The sequence below is a fragment of the Giraffa tippelskirchi genome, chromosome 13 (genome assembly GCF_054371585.1).
Source record: "Giraffa tippelskirchi isolate mGirTip1 chromosome 13, T2T-mGirTip1v1.2.pri, whole genome shotgun sequence".
NCBI lineage: Eukaryota > Metazoa > Chordata > Mammalia > Artiodactyla > Giraffidae > Giraffa > Giraffa tippelskirchi.
Window position 1 is genome coordinate 39,087,693 of NC_137287.1, and position 20,977 is coordinate 39,108,669.

General features: G+C 60.4%; 1 protein-coding gene across 2 annotated transcripts; it reads right to left on the reverse strand.

The window, feature by feature from the left end:
• Positions 1-360: 360 nt before the first annotated feature.
• KCTD5 (potassium channel tetramerization domain containing 5) lies at positions 361-20,611 on the reverse strand. Of its 2 annotated transcripts, none has more exons than XM_081555249.1 (6): positions 20,333-20,611; positions 11,043-11,151; positions 10,363-10,454; positions 8,683-8,778; positions 6,837-6,962; positions 361-1,907 (listed from the first exon to the last, which is right to left on the reverse strand). In XM_081555249.1, exons 1-6 carry the CDS (start codon positions 20,582-20,584, stop codon positions 1,878-1,880), a joined length of 705 nt encoding a protein of 234 aa, XP_081411375.1. In that variant the 5' UTR covers positions 20,585-20,611; the 3' UTR covers positions 361-1,877. The 2 variants fall into 2 exon arrangements, with proteins under 2 accessions (XP_081411375.1, XP_081411374.1); XM_081555248.1 differs by lacking the exon at positions 361-1,907 and adding an exon at positions 4,587-4,645 and having other exon boundaries at positions 6,729-6,962.
• Between the last annotated feature and the right edge of the window lie 366 nt (positions 20,612-20,977).

A 20,977-nucleotide genomic window follows, 5' to 3' on the forward strand; every position in this document is an offset into this window, starting at 1 on the left:
TGTCTTGGGAGCCTCCCCAAAGCCTGAGGAGCGGCCACCAGGGGGAGCCAGAGAGGCCGTGGCGGGGTGGGGGGGGCACCCAGGGAACGTCAGGGAACGTCAGGGAAACGTCTCTGAAGCTGGTGCTTCCAGCCAGGGAGAGAGACATGTGCACATGCTTGACTCAGTGAGGCATCGGCACTTTTTAAACGATTCCACAAGAGCCAAGTGAGGCGGCGGGGGCTGGCTTGGCCGCAGGAGGGGGGGGGGGGGGCGTGGACTAGACAGGGACCCAGGCAGCCGCCGGAGCTGCTGCGAGCCCAAGGCACTGCTTCCGCAGTAGCGGCTCTTCCGTGAGCTTTAAGACACTAACAGCTGTTCTGCTCAGTCATAAATACACAATTTTATTTGCTATTTTCAGGGGAAACTTAGGCATTAAACTGTAAGCTGATAAAATACGGATACCTAAAAAAGTACAAAAGTATAAATATCCCCTTAGAATAAATTTTAGTGAATTAAGTCTTAATATCTTTAAATTAAAAAAAAAACCACAAGCCTATTACGTCAAGGTCACAAATCAAACGACGCGAAGCAGTCAGCGGTGCCCCATGGGGTCCCCGAGGCTCCGCGGGGAAGGCGGGTCATGGGGCCGAGTGTGTCCTATGGAAAGGTCGGTGTGAAGCCAAACGCTGAACCACGCACAACAGACCTTACAAAAGGAGGTAAGTCCTAGTGCTGGAGAACTCGGTTCATCAGGTAATATCGGCAAGGGAGAAGAGGGGCAGGCGAGAAGCCTCCGGTAGCGTCTGGAGCCAGGCAGGTCGGCACCTGGACGGGATGGGGGGCACAGCTCCCCAGTGAGCCAGGCCGGGCTCCCTGACCTGCTGAGGAAGGTCAGCTCTCAAAGCGTGCGGACAGCCGTCTTCAAAGGAATCCGATCCAGTAGCTCCAGTGTCACGCGGGGGCAGGGCCCATGCGGGCTCATCCCCAGCGCCCCAGAAATGTCAGAGAACTGCATAGTTACACGCAAGAACGTGAGCCGGCCAGAGGGATGTCCATGTGCACTGTAAACATCCGATTTCCAACGTGGCCTGGAGTCTCAGCTCCAGGAGCCTGTGGTCAGGCCTCCCACCCCGCCCTCCAGCCCAGGCGAGACCAAGGCACTGACAGGCGCAAGCCGCCCCCGTACCCCTGGGCGGGTCAGATGAGGCAAAGCTTGTACCTCCCTTTAGATGACTGAACAGATCTGCCCAAAAGGCAGCAGCACTTTCAGGCGTCTCTAGGAAGGGAAAAGCACTGGTAGTCTGTCTGTACTGGGAAAGAAAGGACGCCACGGTCTCCTGTCTGGAAACTACAAACGGAGAAGCCTGGGTCGGCCCGGCTGGGTCAGGCCCAGAAGTAGTGAACACGCATAGGCCGGGAGAGACCACCAAGCCGTCACGTCTGGGAGGCACAGCAGACCCCGTGCCCCAAGGACCAGGGTGGCCAGTGGGCACCCAGAGCCCAGGGCACTGTGCCCACCCCCTACCAGCGAGGCCCAGGCTCTGTTACAGACTGTTTATGTAGCACCAAGAACGCGGTCCTTGAAATGATCTTCGGTGATATAAGGGTCAGTCAGGAGCCCTGCCTCGGGCCCGAGCGGCACTTGGGAAACCAAGCGGAGGTCCCCGCAGAGATGCCCACCCAGCAGAAGCCGCCTGCGAGCAGCAATGGCTGGCTTCGGACAGCTGGTCCCGTCTCTCACCACCCACCTCAAAGGCAAAAAAAGCATTCACACCCAGATCTCTAAAGAAATTGTCAAAAGCAGGTTTCTTCTCATGGCCAAGCGTCCTCGACATGGTGGATCATTGCATCTTGGGAATAGGTAAAACGTCTCTTCAGCTTCAACACTGTGTTCCTCACATCCTCGAACCCCGTTCTTGCAAAATCTGAAAATGCCAAAGGCAGGCAGTGAGGATTCAGGCTGTGAACAGAAAGGCAGCTTTGTGGGCCGCGGCCCGGGAAGCAATGGACGCATGGAGACTGCGGGAACCACCGAGTGACCGTGCGCTCGAGGCAGTTGCAGGCCAGTCCCCACGGCGCCTCTGGGGCCTCCTGAGACTCACTGGCGCAGCCTTAGGGGCAGCTCCTCACTGAGGCCCAGAGGACTCCCCAGCACCGTCTCCCTCAATGGCCTCCAAAGGGTGGGAGGCTCCTACTCCCAAGGGTGCCAGCGCCCACCTGGGGTTAACTGCCCGCCAACCTTGATTTTCTCTCCAGCCCAGCTTGGTCCCGGTGGAAGACACAGGTGTGCAACCAGGGCCCCCATCCCACGGCCCTTCTTTTTCCTTCCATGCCCCTTGGCAAACCACACCCCTCCACCTAGCCCCTAGGCCTGCCCTGTCACCCCCTCGGCCACACGTTGCCTGGCTGAGTCATCTTCTGTAACCAGACCCCCAGCCTGGGGGGCCGGCTCCCTCCTTGTAACCAGACGGGACTCTGGGACACACCCCTGACCCCAGGTACCAAGATAGGAAGGTCACTGTCCGGCCAGGCTGACCCAACCCAGGCCAGAGTGGTAAGATGACCTTCCCTGTGACCTCACTGGCAGTGAAAGAGGCCTCCTGGGGGCATTTTCCACTTGAGTTTCAGAGCTGAGAGAGATACAGCCCTGAGGAGAGGTGCTGAGCCCTGGAACCCTCGAGCTTGGGCCATGCCTGGGAGGGGCGAGCTCACACCGAGGCCAGGTCAGGTGAGGCCTGGCAGGCACGGGCAGACTGCTGTCTTGAGGCCAGCGGCTCCCCGCCAGCACAGCCGCCCAGAGCCAGGCGGCCAGCCTATCACATTCAGCGGGCGTGTTCCACTGACTCAAGAGAAGTTCCAGCCCCCTGCCCACCTGGTGTCCCACAGCTCCAGGCCGTCCAGGCCGCCCTCCCGTCCTGCCCACCACTGGCTGCCCGGGAGGCGCACCTTCTGCCAGGCTGGGGGGCCCCTCCTCAGGCTGGACAGGGCAGGCCCCCAAGTTGGACTCCCCTGCTCACTGGGAGAGGCCTGGACGGGGACGTGGCCTAAGGATGAGACCCGGGGTGACCTCAGGAGGGCCTGCGGCCCTGGCCCCGTGGCCTTCTGCAGGAAAAGCTGGAGTCTGGGGGCCGCGAGCTGCCCACTCCGTGGGAGTCCAGCGGGGCAGGGGACGTCTGAGCTCACAGGACTAAGAGGCGGAAAGGATGAGGTGGGCTGCAAGTGAGGGGAGCGCGCAGGAAGGAGTGGCCCGCTGCAGCCAGAGCCCCAGCACTGTCTGCATACGAGGGCGGAGATGCTGTGCGGGAGCTGTGGCGGGCACCGCCCGTCTACCCTGGACGGGCTCTCACCTCAGCCGCCGCTGGCAAGAAGCCCTGAGCCAGCTCGCAGGCACAGAGCAGGATGAGCCAGGCACGTGGCAGGGCCCCCAAGGGCCAGGGGCCCTCCAGGTCCAGGGCAGCACCCCCACCGCTCCACTCCCCAGAGTCAGGGTCTCCTGCCAGCACACGTGACAGCTGTAACTGAGGGTGGTGCTGAAAGAAGCCCTGCCCTCCTCCGGGAGGCCAGCTCCTCTGCGCTCCTGCAGCCCCACCGAGGTTCACCTCCGGGCCAGGCTGAGGCTGAGCTGAGCCCTAAGGGGCGGTCACTGCAAGCTGAGATGGGCCCCACCCACGAACTGCACGCCTGACTCCAGGCTGAGAAGAGGGAAGTGAGACCCCTCAGTGATTTCTTAGGTGAAACGGTTGTCATGCCCTTCACAGCTGACGGTCTTTGCACCCATTCCCCGTGTCCCTTCACTCTGTCCACATGGCCGCTGGAAAGTTTAAAATGACAGCTGGAGCCTGCGCTGCACCGGCCCAGACAAGGCCCTGCAGACTTTGCTGCAAGGGCTGGGCGGCGGACACCGCACAATTTATGGGTCAAGAGGCACGCTGAGGATATTATGTGCAACCACCAAAAAAAACACCACTAAAAACGAAGAAGCCCTTCCTGGCCCGCGCCCCCAGGCCAGACCTCAGGGCTCGGGGGACACCGGGAGACGCCTGCGCCCGCCCCCTCTGACCTCCACCTCCGTTGGCCGTGTGAGGGGGCAGGCCTGGCGCTCCCTGCTGACCGGGTTCTGGCTGGGCAGCAGCAGGGGCCTGAGGAGCAGCAGGCTGCTGAGGGGCACCCCTGGGGTCTCCCGAAACGGCCAACCGGAGGGTCTGCACATACCCCGGTCCACCAGCAAGCCTCAGGAGGTGCGGGAGCAGGGCGTCAGGGCCTACCCTCCGAGGCACAAGACCGACCCCTTGGCCCTGAGCCTGGGGTGGCTGGGACACGGTGGGGAGACCGCTAGGCTGAGGCCGCATGTCTCCAGGAGGCACAGACCCAAGGTCCGGCTGCAACCCCAGGCAGACATACACAGCGCCCGGGGGCCCCGTCCCAGGTCCCACCCCCACACAGGCATCCTCCGGGGGACAGACAGCCCCGCTCCCGGACAGGTCGGTGCTGGTACTGAGTACGGAAGGGCCTCTGGCAACTACAGGTGTGGAACAGATGCGGCGGGGGAGGTGGAGGTCAAGGAGGTGAAGGTGTGTGGTCAGCTTCGAGGGCAGCAGGCTCACCGTGACATTTACACTTAATCTGAGTCACTGTCACCGGGACCCGTGTCCTCGTCGTCACTCTGGCTCGGCATGTGGCGGGCGGCAGGGAGGAGAAGAAGAGAGGGCACGTCAGTGCAGGCGGGGCGGGCAGGGGGCGGCCACCCAGATGGCCCGATGCCTCGGAGCAGCCGCGCTGGCCAGGGCGGAGCGAGCAGTGCTGTCCCTGGGCCCCTGAAGCTGTGGAGTTCTCCTTCCCTCCACGTCGCAAAGCACCAAGGCAGGCTCAGGGCCTGGCCGTTACCCTCGGCTCCTGGGAGGCCATGACCTCCAGGACATACCAGAGTCTGACTGTATGACAGGGGTGGGTCAGTTGGCGGGGGGCTGGAGGCTGTGATCAGGCGCGTGGGTGATCAATTACTGATCCATGGATCAATCACGCCTACCTGACCAAGCCCCGTAGACTCTCCAGACACAGAGGCTGGGGATACGTCCCTGGGGGCAGGGCCCCGCGGCCAGAGGGGCACCTCTGTGCGTGAACTCCAGGTGGGCCCACTTCCTGGCCTCCGCCCCACACCCGCTCCGAGCTCCCCGTGCACAGAACGGCGGGCAGTGAGCTCCAAGTGCCGCGGCTGTGCTTGACCCGGGCACCTGGGCCCCTCGTCCGGCTGCCCCGCCCCCACTCTCTCAGGTCACCTCCCCTGAGATGCGTGTGTGGGGGAGGCCGGCCCCAGTCGCGGCAGGGAGGGGCCCCTGTGATAGGGCCCCCGGAGCACACGGCACTGCTCCCCCCAGGCCACGCGCAGGCGCCACTGACGACACCCCACCCGGCGCCCATGGCTTCCCACGGCTCCGAGGCCCCGACTGCTCTGCTGCCTGGGGCTCCGCTACCACCCCTATTTAGAAGCCGCTGCAGCGACCACACTCCAGGGCCAAGTATTTCTGGAGAGAAACAGGGCCACGCTTCCACCAGCAAAGGGATCTGGGGTCATGCCCAGCGCTCCGGTAGACGCGTCCTCCCGCAGCTGAAAACCACCTAAGGGAGATGAGCCTGGGCGGTTGCCTGGGGAGCTCAGCTATGACAATTATTCAAGTTCAGAAATAAGAGCTGCTAAAATTAAACAACTTACAAAGGAGGCCTGCAAACGTTCAGGGAGAGGAGGCTCCTTTTGAGGATGGGGCTCTTGGGAAGTGGGCCGACTCCTAGCCTCTGAAGCCCCACCCCAGGCAAGGCACCAGCGCCCTTCACCTATGGACCTCAGTGGAGACCTGGTGAAGAGGTGCCTGCAGCCCTGGAGGAGGAGGGGGACGGCCACCACAGGACTGTGGGCGTGGTGATGCTGTCTGTCCCAAGCCCACGCCTCCAAGGAAGACCCCGAAAGGCTCATGGCAAGTTCTAGGCCCGGAGCAGACAGGGGAATCCCCTGGCCAAGAGTGTGGGGAAGGCCGGGGAGCCCCCAGTTTAATGTCATCAGTTACAGCCCTCCCAACTCTGGCCTTTCCCACACTCACTCAGAACCCCTTCTGACGGCCCCCTGAGCCTTCCACCAGGGCCATCTGTGGGCCCGGCCTCACGGGCTGGCCGCTACAGAGCCCCAGGCCCCCCAGAGCTGCTGCAGGGTCGTCCAGGCACCACTTGGCCCACAGGTTCGGAAGTCCTGCCCATGCCGATGCTGGACTCTCCACGGACCGACACATCTGGAGTCCTGACCCAGGGACAAGCCCAGAAGAGATGCCCTTAGAACCTGTCGCCTCCAGGCAAGGGAAGCAACCACCCCCTGCCCGTTTTCACCCTGGCCGCACTCAAGCTGCTCTGGGGAGAAGTGCCCAATGGCCCGCAGGGAGGGGCTGGTGCCGGGGCGAGACTGCACTCCATGGAGTCAAAGAATCACACACCCAGCAGATCTGCTCCATTTACGCCACACCAGGGATGGAGGCCCTGCCCTCCAGCCTCAACATCCCGTCCCCAGGAAAAGATCACTCAGAAGTGCAGCCCCCACCAAGGAGGGCACTTTCAGGAGCAGGCCTGTGGGCAGGGGCAGTGAGGGCAGGGGCCTGGGTGTCCAGTGACCCCGCGCCCCACGGCCTAGGGACGTCTGGGCCCCCGTTCCAGAGTTTCGCTTCCAACACACCCGGGGAGAGTAAGGGACGACAGAGCAGACGCACAGGGTGAGCAGGCAGCTGGGAAGCGCGCGGGGCCACAGCGCAGTGACGGTGAGCGGCGACGCGGGAAGGAGGGAGCTGGCCCCTGGGCAGCGGGCACGGCACACCCACCTTGGCCTTCTCACTGGGCTCACTGGCGGGGCCGTGCGGCGAGTTGTGCAGCTCCTTGGAGACCACACACAGGAACTCGGCCTGGTCCTCGCTGCCGTAGTTGTAGGAGGAGCCGATGCTGACCAGCTGGGGGAGAGAAGGCCAGTGGGGTGTGGGTCGAGAGCTGCCCCCAGCTCAGGACCAGCCCACCGGGAGGGAAGCCTTTGAAGACACCCAGCCGAAGAAACTAGGGACAGGGTTCAGTCAAGAGACTTTTTATGAACTTACTGAAAACATAGTCTCCCAACACCTGGGCTCAGGCTCAGATGTGCGCGCGCGCACACACACACACACGTCACGCGGGACGGGCCTCCTGTGCCGCACGTCCAGCTCCTCTCAGGGTCCTGGCTGGGCCCACAGGGGACGAGCAGTGACCGGGGAGGGGAGTGTGGCACTGGGGGACCCCTTGGAGCTGGGCCCAGGAGCAGGAGGGGGCCACAATGCTCTGCCTGCCCATGAACATGGGCCAGAGCACACGTGCGTGAGCACACTCGAGGGTGAGCCCCCGCCGGGGAAGCCATGACTGGGGCTTCCTCACTCCGGGGCTGCTGACTGAGGAGGGCCGAGCTGGCCCCTTTCAGGACGATTCACAGGGATCCCAAGAACAGTGTGATTATCTCAAAACCCCCAGCCTTAACCAGAAGAGATGCCGGGAGCCCTGTACTTTCTCCCCTGGACAGTCTGCTCCAGGGGACACTCTCAGGAGCCAGAGGGGCCAGCGGGGTCATGGGGTCATGAGGTCAAACCTCAGAGTCTCAGCCTGAGACACAGGCACAGGGACACTGAGCTTGTGGGGGCGCTGCCCACTCAGAGGACACCCTGGCTGTGGGCAGAGGTCCCCAGGTAACGGGCTGCAGGCCCCTAGGACGAGGGGCAGTGTGCCCATGGGACTGTCAGAGCGCCCTGGACGGGGCGGCGGGCGGGAGGAAGAGACAGCTCTCGGCCCTTCTCCCTATTGTCCTTCAGGGGCGCTGCTGAGGAAGTGAGCGGCTGGGTGGGGCCAGAGTTGGCAGTGCTGCTCAGGAGCCCGCCGAGCACCCCCCCAGGAAGGGCCCCGGTGCCAACAGCAGCACCAAGGGCCTAGGGGGTGGGAAGACACAGGCCAGGGGGTGGGGGGTGGAGGACACACACATACACACACACACAGAGATACACACATACACATAGATACACATGCACATGCATATGTACACAATCACACACATACACACACAGATACACACATGCGCACAGAGATACACACGCGCACACACACAGATACACACACGTAGATACACATGCACATGTACACAATCACACACATGTACACACATGTACATACACAATCACATGTACACAGATACGCACACACAGATACACACACATAAATACACACACACGTAGATACACATGCATACGTACACAATCACACACACATACACAGAAGCACACACACAAGGACACATGTACACATATACGCACACAAACACACGCACACATGTAGAGATGCCACAGAGAAGCACAGGGAACAGTCATACCACACAGAAGCAACTGGACGAGAAAAGATAACTGCGGAGCGAAAACGGGGCAGCGGGACCCTAAGACCAACTCAGCCCCCGCCCCCAGCCCCGCGCCCATGACGACTCAGCCTGTACTGGCATAGGCTGCTGCTAGCAAGAGGCACGGGGGACACACCGGGGACCAAGCCCCCAGGAACCGCAGGCCACGTGACGCCTCCTTACTGGTCCCTGGGGCCACCTGCCCTGAGGGCCGGGCAGGGCCTTGGTAATCAGAAGTCTCACCACCCTGCAGGCTCAGGGGCCTTTACCTGCTCGAACTTCCAGCCATCCGACATGGTGGAGACCATCTGTGTGAGCTCCTCCTCTTGACACTGCAGGACACGGTACACGTGCTTCACCGGCACCTGCGAGAGCAGACACAGGTGAGTGTGCCGCCCGTCCCTGCCCGGGGGCCAAGCCAGGGACCACCCCAGGGCCCCGGGGAGGCCCACGGTGCCTCCCACCGCTCAGCCCAGGTCGTGACGCCCACAGGAACCCCAAAGGCATCCACAAAGCAAAACAAACATGCTGGAACAGCTGCCATCTTCTGCTTCCCTAGCCGCCTCCAAAAATATTTCTATTTCTAAATTTCAAAATAAAATGAGTCATGTTCCTGAAACCCCGAGAGCACCTGTGGCTGGATGCGAATGCACAAGGGCAGCCCGGCCTGCGCCCTGGGGAGCCTCACCAAGCGTCTGACCCTGGCGGCAGCACCAGGCAGGACCGGCCTGGGCCCCACCCCCAGAACACAGTGCTCAGCCCAGCACGGCCGCTGGGACAGAGCCCATGGGCCTTCCCGTCTGCCCACCCCCAACCCAAATTCCACCCAGCTACACTCCAGGACCGGGCTCCACGGCCAGAGCTCTGCCCTGATGCCGCCCCAGGGACGGGGTCACAGCCCCAGTGCTCCGGTCCCCACACAGCCCGAGAGGCCTCACCCGTGACACCCAGAGGACATTGAGCTCTGCCCTGCCTGTGGGGGCCTCTCCCATGTCCCCACGGGTTGGGGGTACGACGGCACGGGCACAGAGGGCCAGGCCGGCCCAGTCACGTGCTTTGTCATCGAGGGGGCTAGCAGAGGGGAGCGAGGCCACAGACTGGCCAGAGATGACTGTGGAGCTTGTGGCCGCATCACCTGCCCTCCCCTGTCCCGACCAGCCACCTGGAGTGGTCGATGGTCAGCAAGCTCTTCAGAGAGGCCGAGAGCTCCAGCCCCAGGCCTGCAGGCCCCCGGGGGGAAGCCCGGCTCAGGAGGCAGTGGCAGGGCGGTGAGAGGGCAGAGACGCTTAGTCAGGAACACCAGCTCTTAGAAAGTGCGCACAGCAGCTCCGGGTGGGGCCCAGGCAGGGGCTGCACTCTGCAGCCACTGCAAAGCTGGCATGACATGACCACTGCCAAGACCCCCAGGAGCCTGCTTCGGGGATGGTGCCAGACAGCTACCTCAAAACGCGCCGGCTCAACAGGCAGCAGAGGGCCCACGCCAGCTCCAGCACCGCTGGCCGTGGCCAAGTGCAAACAGGCCCCATGTGGACCCCATGCCCTTGGGACAGGGTCAGCATCAAGAGCTGTCTGCTGAGCCCTTCCTTCCCGACCAAAGCCAAGCCCGCAGCGCGCCTACCCCCTCACCCCGTCCCCATCAGCACCAGCCCACCGCTGGGTCTCCCGCCAGCCTTCCACATGGGCCAAGGTCTTGGCCACCACAGGACCTTCGCACTTGCGGAGCTCTGCCTGCGACACCCGCCCCGAGATGGCTACACACACAGGCCCACAGAGGCCTCTCACTCATCCTCTGGCCTGCCAGGGCGCCAGCTGGCAAGCACTGTGAGAGGCGCCCGGAGGGCAAGTCAGGGTGCCAGGACAGCTGCAGAGGAACTGGTCACTGGGAGAAGGGAGCAAGCCATGTCGCCAAGCAGGCCTCGGAAGGCTCTGGTGCCAGTCACCCATCTCACCTGTGATGTTTTGCTGTCTCGCTCTCTAATTTTGTCCTTGACGAGTTTTATTAGTGAGGTGATATTGTAAAATTCTGCTTCCTCCAATACGCCTAGAATAAAGAAAAATAACTGTGATTTCTACCAGATCAAATAAATGCTGTGTCTCTGCCTCGTGGTGAACCCAAGGCCCATGCACACATAAAACACAAGTGTATGCACTAAATAGATGCTGCAGAAGAAGATGCAGACAGGTGGTCATAGGAGCAAGAGGGGCCAGAACGGAGGAGGAAGTGGGCACAGCTCAACAAGCAAAACGGGGCCAAGCACAGGCTCTCAGGACACCCGGCTCTGCGCTGGGAGCCGGAACACGGCCGGCACCTGCAGACGCAGGCAGAGCGCAAAGCGGGCGGCTGCGCTGCCCCGGAGGGAGAGCAGACCCAGGGTGGCCAACCCCGGGGACCCAGGAGGGGCGTGGCCCCAGGCCGTGTCAGCCAGGACTCCCAGAGAACAGCAGCCCTGGGCCAGAGCTGCCCTCCCTGAAGGACAGGGAGTGAGCAAGCCAGTGAGCGAGCCGCAGCCCCCAGCGGGCAGGCTGGGCCTGAGACAAGCATCTGCTCTGGAGGGAGCTGGGGAAGGAGGGGGGCTCCACCCCCGGGGCTCAAGGGCCCCACCGCCTACCCCTCCCCACCGTGACTTACCTTCCTCTGCCAGGTCTTTGTTAATGACCAGCTTCCCGTGTCTCAGGTAGTTCAGCACGGGCCCAAAGTAGGTGGGGTCTCTGTCAATTAAGTAGGCACCTGTTTCGTCCTGCGGAGAGCAACAGACCAGCTGAGCCCAGATAAGGGGGCAGCTTCTGCAGCCAGGCCACAGCCAGAGGGGTCTCACCCACAACTGGATGCAGCAGTGCTCTTGGTGCTTCAGGGGACCCCTCAGCTGCGTCCCTGCCCCAGCCACCTGTGGCTGCTGGCCCCGACCCGTCAGCACTGCGGGTGAGGCCGTCTGGGCTCTGTGGCAGCAAGATGACCCCCATCAGGGGCAGGGGGCCATGCACAGGCCTCTCTGCTCAGCTCCCAGCACTTCTGAGGCAGGTTCACCTTTCGCTCAGTCAGGCCCGCCCCCTAGTGACCCCACACTCACCCCGGGACAGCAGCTGTTGCCGACAGGTCGGCATCTGAAGGCCTCAGAGACCTGGGCCACCCTGCTCATTTCGGGGCTCTCCCTGGGCAGGACTGGGGGGGCGGTCCCAGGCTCAAGGAACAGAGCTTCACCGTGACTGACCACAGAGGACGCCTCCCCGACAGGAGGCAGTTCTCAGGGCCAGTCTTCAGAAGGCGCCCCTCTGCACTTGGGTGGGCCCTGCTCCCCCGCAGGGCCAGGGTCTTTCTGATCCCTCACTGCCCGCGGCGGGTATTCAGGGTCAGCTCAGTGGCCACCGCAGGCGTGGCCAAGGGAGGTGGACACACACGCCCAGGCACAGGGGAGGCTGTGGTCCCCACAGGGTGGGAGCGCCAGCATGGAGCCCTATGGCAGCCCTCGGTGCGCAGGCAGGGCAGGGTCTGTGCGAAGGACAAGAGCCACGGGTCTGGGGTCCACAGAAGGCCACGGCCCGCCTCTTCCAGGACACCGTGTCCACTGCTCTCTGGTCTGCCGAGGGCGACCTGGCCTGGGCTGCCGTCCAGCAGGACTGCCGGCATGTGAAGGAATGAGTGGCTCCTCCCCACACAGGAGCCCTCTTCCCTCTGCACCTGGATCAAGGGCCCCAGGACTCCGCTGAGATAAGAAGGTGATTCGTAAGTCAGGAAGCATCGGCCTGGCCTCCCTGTCCGGAAGGTGCCTGCCAGGATGAGGCTGAAGTCCCGGAGGCAAGAGCCACGGAGAACGCAGGGGCAGCTGATGAGGCGAGTCCCCAGCACAGCATCAGGGTGCTCACGGTAGGAGGGGGTGCAGTAGAACCCCCCAAACCTCCTGGACGTGGTGAGCCCACGGGTGCCAGAGCCACTCTCAACCGTGAGGCAACATGCTGTGCGAGGGCCCCGTTCTCCCTCATGAGCATTAGATTCCAGAATTTCATGGAGTAAACCTGGAGGCCTCAGGGGTTTTCTGTCGAGTCCATGAGGAGGAAATGCGAACTCAAGGACCGATGTGAGGATGGATGCCTTCCATGTGCGTCTACCGTTTTCTGTCTCGAGTGCCTCCGCACCACAGCACGGCTGCCCGGAGCTGGGCACCCACCCATCCTCAGAGCACACGTGCCAGCTAGCTGGCCTCCAGGGGACGAGGCCAGCCGGAGTGGGTTTCAGCGGGGCCCCTGACACTCCACGCGCCTCCCCTGCAGCGTCAGCAGCTGAGGGCGGGACACTCAGTCCAGCGGCTGCCACGTGGCCTCAGCTGCACGGCCCTGCGCCCCCTCCAGGGGAGGATCCCACACCTGGACCCGGGGGTGCAGGCCCCAGGGCACCCTGAGACGCTGCAGGGATGTGGCCACCTCCTGGGTGGACCTGCGGAGGCATCTTGGCGGCCTCCTCATGGACCCCTCACGGCTCTCGGGCCCAGTCTCTCTGTGAGCACCTGTTCCGATCAGAAGGGCTTCCTTAAGAAACAAGGTCGGAAAAAAAAATAAAATAAAAAATAAAAAAAAAGAAAAGAAACAAGGTCGAGACTCCAGAGTCGGGACGGGCCAAGCAGCAGCTAGGGGGTGGTGGTTTGCTCATTCTACAAGGTGCACAGGCCCCCGCCTCGAAGACCGCACAGGCTCACGTGAGGCACACAAGCAGGAGCTCTGGAGAAGCTGCGCCCCCAGCACCGAGCCCACGCTGCTGGAGCGCGTCTGCGTGGGAGTCGGCAGCCTGGGCTGTGACCAGGCGGCACTCGGGGGCGCCAGGGCCCTGGGCCCTCATGCTGTTTGTGTCTGTAAGCAGCCCGGGGCATCCAGCCTAAGGCAGAAATGAAGAAAAACACAGCACAGAAAAAGAGAAGACCCCTACGTCCCACACTCAGCAGCCTCGCGCTCGCCTGAGCCACGGGACAGGGAGGGCAGTCTCCGTGGCCATCTAGTTGGCAGCAGCAGGAACATCGCCCAGTGCCGCCTCTCAGGAGGACGAGCTTGTGACAGGTGCCTGGCCTGGCCAGGTGGACAACAGGCAGGAAGACTCAGGATCTCTCTCCTGTCCTCAGTTTATATAACAAGCCTGTGTCATATTCATACAGTGCCGAGACTTGAGGGTTTTATTTTTTTGTAAAAGAGCCAGAATTAAGATCGCTTGCTCAACAAACCCTTTTTCTTCAACTGACTATCCCCTCTTCTCACTGAGTTAGCGTTTGACCTACTTCCGCAGTGCTGGCTTTTAAATATACATCCACCCTAAAGGCCCGAAAGAGAGAACTGCTGAACTTGGTCGTGAATATTTAACAGAGGCCACGCCCACCAGGCGTCTCTCACTGTTTGCTTGCTCCCTGCTCCCTGCCACGGGCTGAGCTGGGGCTTTGGCCACAGAGGCAACGCCCTGGCCACGGCCGGGAGCAGTCCCTCCTCTGGAGAAGCCAGGAGGCGAAAGAGGCGGGGCCCACGCCACAGGCACCCAGGAGACCCCTGACCTGCAGTCAGAGGAGGGAGGCAGGGAGGGGAATCCCAGTGGGAGAGCCCCCAGCCCCTGGTGCTGGTTAGGAAGCAGCGTGCCTGCCCACCAGTGCCCGGTCCGCACGGTCCAGGCAGGCTTGAATGCCCTGCCCAGCAAGCCCCATGGGTCAGAGCAGGCAGCTGCCTGTGCACGGTGAAAAAGGCCATAAGGGACGAGGGTGGAGAAGTCAGGCCCTCAGGCGAGATTGCAAACAGAAACTGTACCCAGCTCCTCTCAGCCACCTTCCCAACTGCAGCAGACACACCAGGAAACAGAACACGATGTCGGAAGAGAAACGCACGGCCACTGGAGACTACAAGTTAAGGGGGTTGAGTGTCCCCAGCTAAACGCAAGGTGTGCTGTCAAAATTCCCCACCTGAAATCCAAACACAAAAGTGTGGAGTTATCTGTGCACAAACATCTGCAATCAACACAATTAGAAAGACGTTTCACTCTGAAATTATTCATTTAAGTGATTCTGTGTCACTTAAAACCCTCACCTCTGCCCTCTTTTCTCTTTTGTTTTCTACGGTTTGGCAAATCCCTGACCTAGAAGAGGCCCGAGACATCACCAATTACAAATGAGGAAATGGAGGCCAGAGAGCAGAGGCCCGTGTGGGCAGTGGCCACGCTCACAGGCATGGGAGAGCCAGCGGCTCTGACCCCACGACGCCCTGCGCGCCTGCAGCGGGGCACTCTCACAGCACACGCAGGGAACAGGGGAAGCAAGGCCCTGGGCTCCTGGGGCCCCGACCCCAGGGCGCCTCACAGTCCTAGCATGTGGCTTAGGAACAGAATTTAGGGTGACAACCATGACTCCAAAGAAGGTCACTCAGAAGCAAACACACAGGGTGTGTGACAGGACCCCCACACGAGGCTCCTGGTTCTTCTCTTAGAACTAATGTGCTCCCAATCCACCAGGAGGTGGGGGTTGTGGGGAATCACACCAAGCTCCCTGAACAAGCAGAGATGGCTCACAGGACCCGGGCCCGCTTGGAGCTGACAGTGTATCAGCTGTGTGCAGAGACAGGGGCCGGGCACCCGAGGGTGCGGGGCAGTCGTGAGCAGGACACCGTGGGGAGACCCACCAGCTGTGAATACCTCTGTCAAAGGCAAGGGGGCAGTCTTGTGTCCGGACCTCTCAGGTACCTCCTTGCCTACAGACAGTCCAGTTACAGAACGCCTGCACAGAAATCCCCTACAGATGCTACGCTACTTATCTTGGTGGAGAGAGGAGAGGGAGGGAGAGAGAGAGAGAGGGGAGAGAGAGAACATGAGCCACCAGGAGGTCAACCTGAGATGGGAACAGGCAGGAACCACGGAAGAGAAGCACCGCAGGCAGGGCCCAGGGTCCCTGGCACAAAGCTCCCCAGTGGCTCTGCCAGCCCGGAGTTTCTGGTCCCCTGGATGCCAGTCACAGCGGGCAGGCAGGACCCTGCAGCCAGGATGCTCACCTCAGGCTCACGCCACACCTGCTGCTCCCGAGGCCCCCGTGCCCTCGCTGCCAGCTGCCCCCACCGCACCGCCCTGCTGGCTCCCCAGCGGGCTCTGCTCTCCTCTGAGCCCGGCCCTGCTGGCGGAGCCGGTGCAGAGTTCACCTCCCTTCTTGCTGGGCCAAAGGGCAGGCACACGGCTCCTCTGCACCCTCGCCCAACTCCCCGTCCTCACCAAGGCCTGCCTGCCTCTCCCTCACTGCTCTGAGAAGCCCGCCTTCGTCTATTCAGCGGCAGGCCCCAGCCGAGCCTGACTTGCAAAGCCGGCCAAGAACCTGGGCACCCAGCCCGAGGACACCAGAGCCCCCTGGAATGGACCCCGGAGAGTGATGAGAGACACTCGGTACACAGTCCGCCCAAGGTACACAGCCTCCCTGAGGCCATGAGCCTCAGGTCCCAGAGGCACACGGGAGAAGCTGCGCCCTCCAGGCTCAAGGGCATCAAGTTTCCTGTGAGAAAGGAAGCTGTGCCCTTCCCCTGTGGCACAGTCCCAATGCCCAGAGTTGGGAACAGGCCCCCAGGGCCTGTCCTGAGAACTGGCAGCTTGGGAGGCAGGGGGGTTTGCAGGGCCCAGCGCCCACCCCCCCACCACGGGGCTGGCCCAGCAGCCGGGACTACCTGCCAGCGGCGTGAGGTTTGCGGCGAGTGAGTGAGTGTGTGTAAGTGACAAATGGGAACAAAAAACAAATTCCGAGGGCGAGAAGACAGCATTCTTGGTACATTCTTTCTAAAACTAAGTACAGAGGTAAAATAAAGAGCAGGGAGCGCCATCTCTATTTCCTGTGCTGACGTCCTGATCCTCAAACTCCCCTGTGACTCTGGCTCAGAGAGGTCCAGGAACCACCCCACATCACAGGGCAGGTTGAGTTGTGGGTGGAGTCAAAGTCAGGCCTGAGTCCAAAGTCTAAGTTGGCCACCGTGAAAAATGCCCCGTACCCCAACACCCGCAGCCCACCAACTCTAAACCACCACGTGCTGGGCGCTCTGCAGGCTGGGGAGAGCTGCCCAACGGAGGCCTGGGGAGCGCCCCATGCTCAAGGCGGCCTGTGGGCTCCCTGGCCACGCAGACTGTGCCCCGGGTACCAGGCAGAGTCAGCACGTTTAAAGATGGTTGGCCCAGTGACTGAGGCCCTCGGGCACCTCCAGAAAGGAGCCAAGCACAGCCACCCCAGGGGAATGCGGCCACGGCCAAGCCCCGGGAGCCAGCATCTCTATGTTCTCATACAACTCTGTCTGCAAAACAGGCAGGTGGACCACAGCTTTCTGACCGCTGCTGGAAACCGAGGCCAGTCACGGTCCTGCTGGCCAAGAGTGAGTGAAGGCCGCCCGAGCTGTCAGCAGAAAAGAGGAACTGCTCTGCAGCAGACGACCACTTCCTCCCGGCCACCCTCAGACGGCTGGCGGCAGAGTCCGCTGGCCTGAAGCAGCTCTCCTCTAGAAGCAAGCCCTTTCTCAGGATGTCCCTGCTCTGACACATGGGCTGGTCAGGGCTGAGGGGCCTGGTGAAGAGATGACCGTGGCATCCTCAGCCAGTGCGCCCTCCCCCTGCACTGGGGCACCCCTCGCCAGGGGCTTGAGCCAGGCCCGGGGTCAGGGCTTGAGGATGCGCTCGGAACTCAAGCAAAGTGTGAGATGAAATGCACAGCCCTTGGGGCCCCACTCCTGCCTCACACCAGCACCCCAGCCCTCTGGGTGGGGGCGCGATGCTCACAGCCTTTCGCCTCTGACTTAGACACATAGAACATAATCTGTCGTTTTCACTCTAAGTAATCCCCACTTCTCCTGCCAAGCGGCTTAAAAGATAGTCCTTCCACCCACACCCCCGTCACTTAGCCCTGCCTGTGAAACTCCTTTCACTATCGTTCTAATCCTGAAACTCTAGCCAACACCTGGGGGTCAGCACAGGCCAAGACCTGTGTGGGATGTAGCATGTCGTCAGAAACACCTCGACGGCCCACCCCTCAGAGACCCACCTGACGCCCCCGCACCTGCAGCCCCGAAACTAGGACAAGGGCCCTGCTGAAGGGCAATGGCTGATGAGAAACACAGTTTTCTCCAGGCCTGGCTCAGCAGCAGAGAATGAACCCCCTCTTCTGCAAATTCTACTTAAGCTGAGTGGTTTCCAACCACCAAGTAGTATTTCCTGTTTCCCTTTAATTCCTAAAGCATCTCCCCACTGAAGCAGGGACAGACTTAACTCTAAACAGACTCAAACCTGTTTTCAACAATGTCACCAGGCCAGGAACCGTGGAATAGAGAGACAGCCCAAGTGAATCGCATGCCAGGTATTTACACAGCACTTCCGGGAAAAGGTGCTAAACCTGGCCCTTCCCTGATGGAAGAGGGCAGAGAAAAATGGCCCAGGACAGCAGAGAACAGAGGCCAAAATGAAGGGCAGGGAAGCACCAGGAGGAAGTGAGAACTCGCACTGGGGCTAACTGCGGAGAGAACGTCATGGCCGCCAGGGGCCCGGGTCAGAACAGCAGACGAGAGGGCCCAGTGAGCAGTGGGGCCCAGTGACAGCCTGGCTCCCAGCGCCTCAAACAACCTGGCTGTCCGCTGTTAAACAAAGCACTTCTCTAGAGAAATATCCTGACACCACCTTCCCCACTGGGCTTCCCAACAGAGCTCCCGCCAGACATTCCGTGTTTAACAGCAAGCTCTAGGCACTCTCCCAGCAAACTCCAAACCCATCAGGCTCCTGAAAGATTCCAGCCTTCAACATCTGGGAACTCCTCCCCATTAAGTCTCCCCACCCAAACACGACCCAAGCACTATTCTGCAAGCCCAAGTGCTCAATAAACACGAGAAATATGCCCAGCAGGAAATTTTCCAGTAGGTGTGTCCAGCGCTGTGAATATCTTTGAGGTGTGCGTCCATCTATCTGAACTATGAGGTCAGGGCTTGGAGATTTTTACACATGAATCAACATCCTGTTTTCTCTTCCATCACATATCTGCTAGCATCCCACTCTTCCAAATGCACCCTCAACCTCAGACTCCTTACTCAGGATTTCGTTATCCAGGAGTGAAATCTCTGGGACATTCTTTCATCAGAACCAAAGAGGGGAAAACTGAGGAGAATGAGTACCTTATACATTTTCTCATTTGCAGTAGAACACTCTACTACCATGACTAAAGGGAATTAGCATTACTCTTTCTGGCAAGTTCACATCTGTGGCTAACACTAACTCATAGTTACTAAGTTTACTATCAACTCTTTTATGAGACAGAAACCGTATCTGCTGCATTACCTTCATGTTCTGAATTTCAATTTTACAAATAGATGAAAAAGAGCAGCTGTAACAAAGATATAATTTATACTCTGATAAATTATCCCTTGCAAAAAACTACTATACAGTCAAGTATAATTTTTTTAAGTAGTCTTTAGATATTAAAATGAAGGGATGAACTGACTTAACAGGGCAAACGATAGTTAATCAGCCCTGAATCAACTGTCTCAGTGCTGAATAGACAGCACTGCCTCAGAACAACCCAGTGGACAAGAGCAATGTAAAAATGGACTCAGTATACAAAACAGAAAGGCTCAAGTAGAAATGCAAGTGAATGACCACTAAGGCTCACTGCTTGAACAGTAAAGCATACACCCACACTATAAAAGGAAAATCACAGCTAACAAAAGCCTATTTCTATCCTGGAGATGACTGTCATTTTCTGGGAGGTCAATTCTCTGAAAGCAGAGAGCTTGGTCAAATGCACAATGGAAACAGCTGGGCAGCTGTGGGGGAGGGTGTGTGGGGAGGTGGGAACCGGAGAGCTGGCAGCCCGAACTCTGATTTCTACCCATGACTGGTGGTTTTGTGGTAACTTGAGCTCTCCTTTCCTGATCATAAGATCATGCCACACAGAGGATGGTCTCGGTCAGGCTTTGCATCCTGAAGCAGATCTGAATCTTTCTGAGAAGCCTATGCCTGGCAAATGCTGGGGTGGCAAGGCTCCAAGACAACTGCCATTATGTAGGCTCAAGTGAAAGACACAGGTAAGTTAGAATAAGTCTTGTGAACTAGGAAAAATATAGGTAAAAACTGTTCTTCCAAGTGCCTTTTCTGAGTGTCAACACTGTTCAGCTAGAAACAGTCTCCTTCAGGCACACAAATCTTGCAAATGTAGTCATCACAATAGTTTCTGCACAACCGTAGGTGCATTTAATCTGATGAAAGACCTAGAGATTCCTATCCTCTGGAGAGGGCACTAAGAAAACTAGGTTAATTAGAAAGAAGACTGAAAAAAATTTCCTATCTAGCCCTTCCTTAACACTCCTAAGCCATCCTTTAATATGAGCAATCTTCCTTTTGAAAAAGCACTCTACGAACGGCACTTTTCTCGGAGTACTGAGTGGGTGCGTGTTGCGGCTGCAAACCATGGAGCGCCAACTCTCTAAATGCAAGTCACTGGGAAAAAGAGGCCACCCGTGTAAACCCCCACACCAACGTTAAGTCAAGCGTCTGGAACGTGAGAAGACGAGAACACCGGGGCTCTCAGATTCCAGGGCCAGTAAGTACACGGGACGGAGAAGAGAGGGTGTTCTCACCAGGGGCCAAAGAATCTAGAGAGTAAAGAAAGTAGATCCACAGTAGTCTGGGGTCTGGAAAACCTCCTCCACAGAAAAGCCGAGAAGGCAAGACAGAGAGACACCCCGAGGCGGACGTGCCGGGGATCCTCGAAGGTGGTGGGCGCCAGGGCACCATCCTCTCCTTCCCCGGCCCGAGAAAAGGAGTCGCGGACCTGGGTCAGGCTGGTGACGGAGAACGCGGGGCTTGGAGCCGAGGCGGATCTCCTCAGCGTGGGGCAGGGGGCGTGCGGCGGGCCGCTGACCAGAGCGACCCGAACCCTCCTGACTGGCCTGCGCGGCCCTCACCTTGTCCGAGTCCAGGTCGGGGTCGGCCTGGCACAAACGGTACAGGAAGGATTTCGGATCCCGGCACAGCGTCTGCCGAGTGGTGAGGAAGTAGGTGCCGCCGACGTTAAGCCGGACCCACTTGGACACGCTGCCGGGACGCTGGGCCAAGGCGCTGAGACCCGCGCTGCAGCGCCGGCACAGGCCGACCCCCAGCCCCGCCCCGAGGCCGCCCGGAGCCGGCGGCAGCAGCTCGCAGTGATTCTCCGCCATGATCCCAGCAAGCCCCGCCACAGCTCCTCGCTACCGGAAGCGTCCGGTCTTTAATACAGTCCTCCGAGCTCTGTCCCGCCCACGAGTCCGCCTTCATAAAGCGCCCACCCCGGCGTCACGCGAGGCGGAAGTTCCGGTCCGGAAAAGCGGCCGGCCGTACTCTCTTCCGGCCGGAGCCCGGCGCGACGTGGTCCAGTGACGCCGACGTGGGCGAGCCGCGGTGGAGCCGGGTGTCGGGCTCGAGCGGGGTTCGCCAGCTTCCGCCGGGCGCGTGCCATGCCTGGACGGCCGGTTCTCGGGCCCGAGTTCTGGTCGCCCGACCACGCCCGACCCGCGCCCCGGCCAAAGGAAGAGCTACGTCAGCGAGCGTCTACACTCTACATGCTTTTTTAT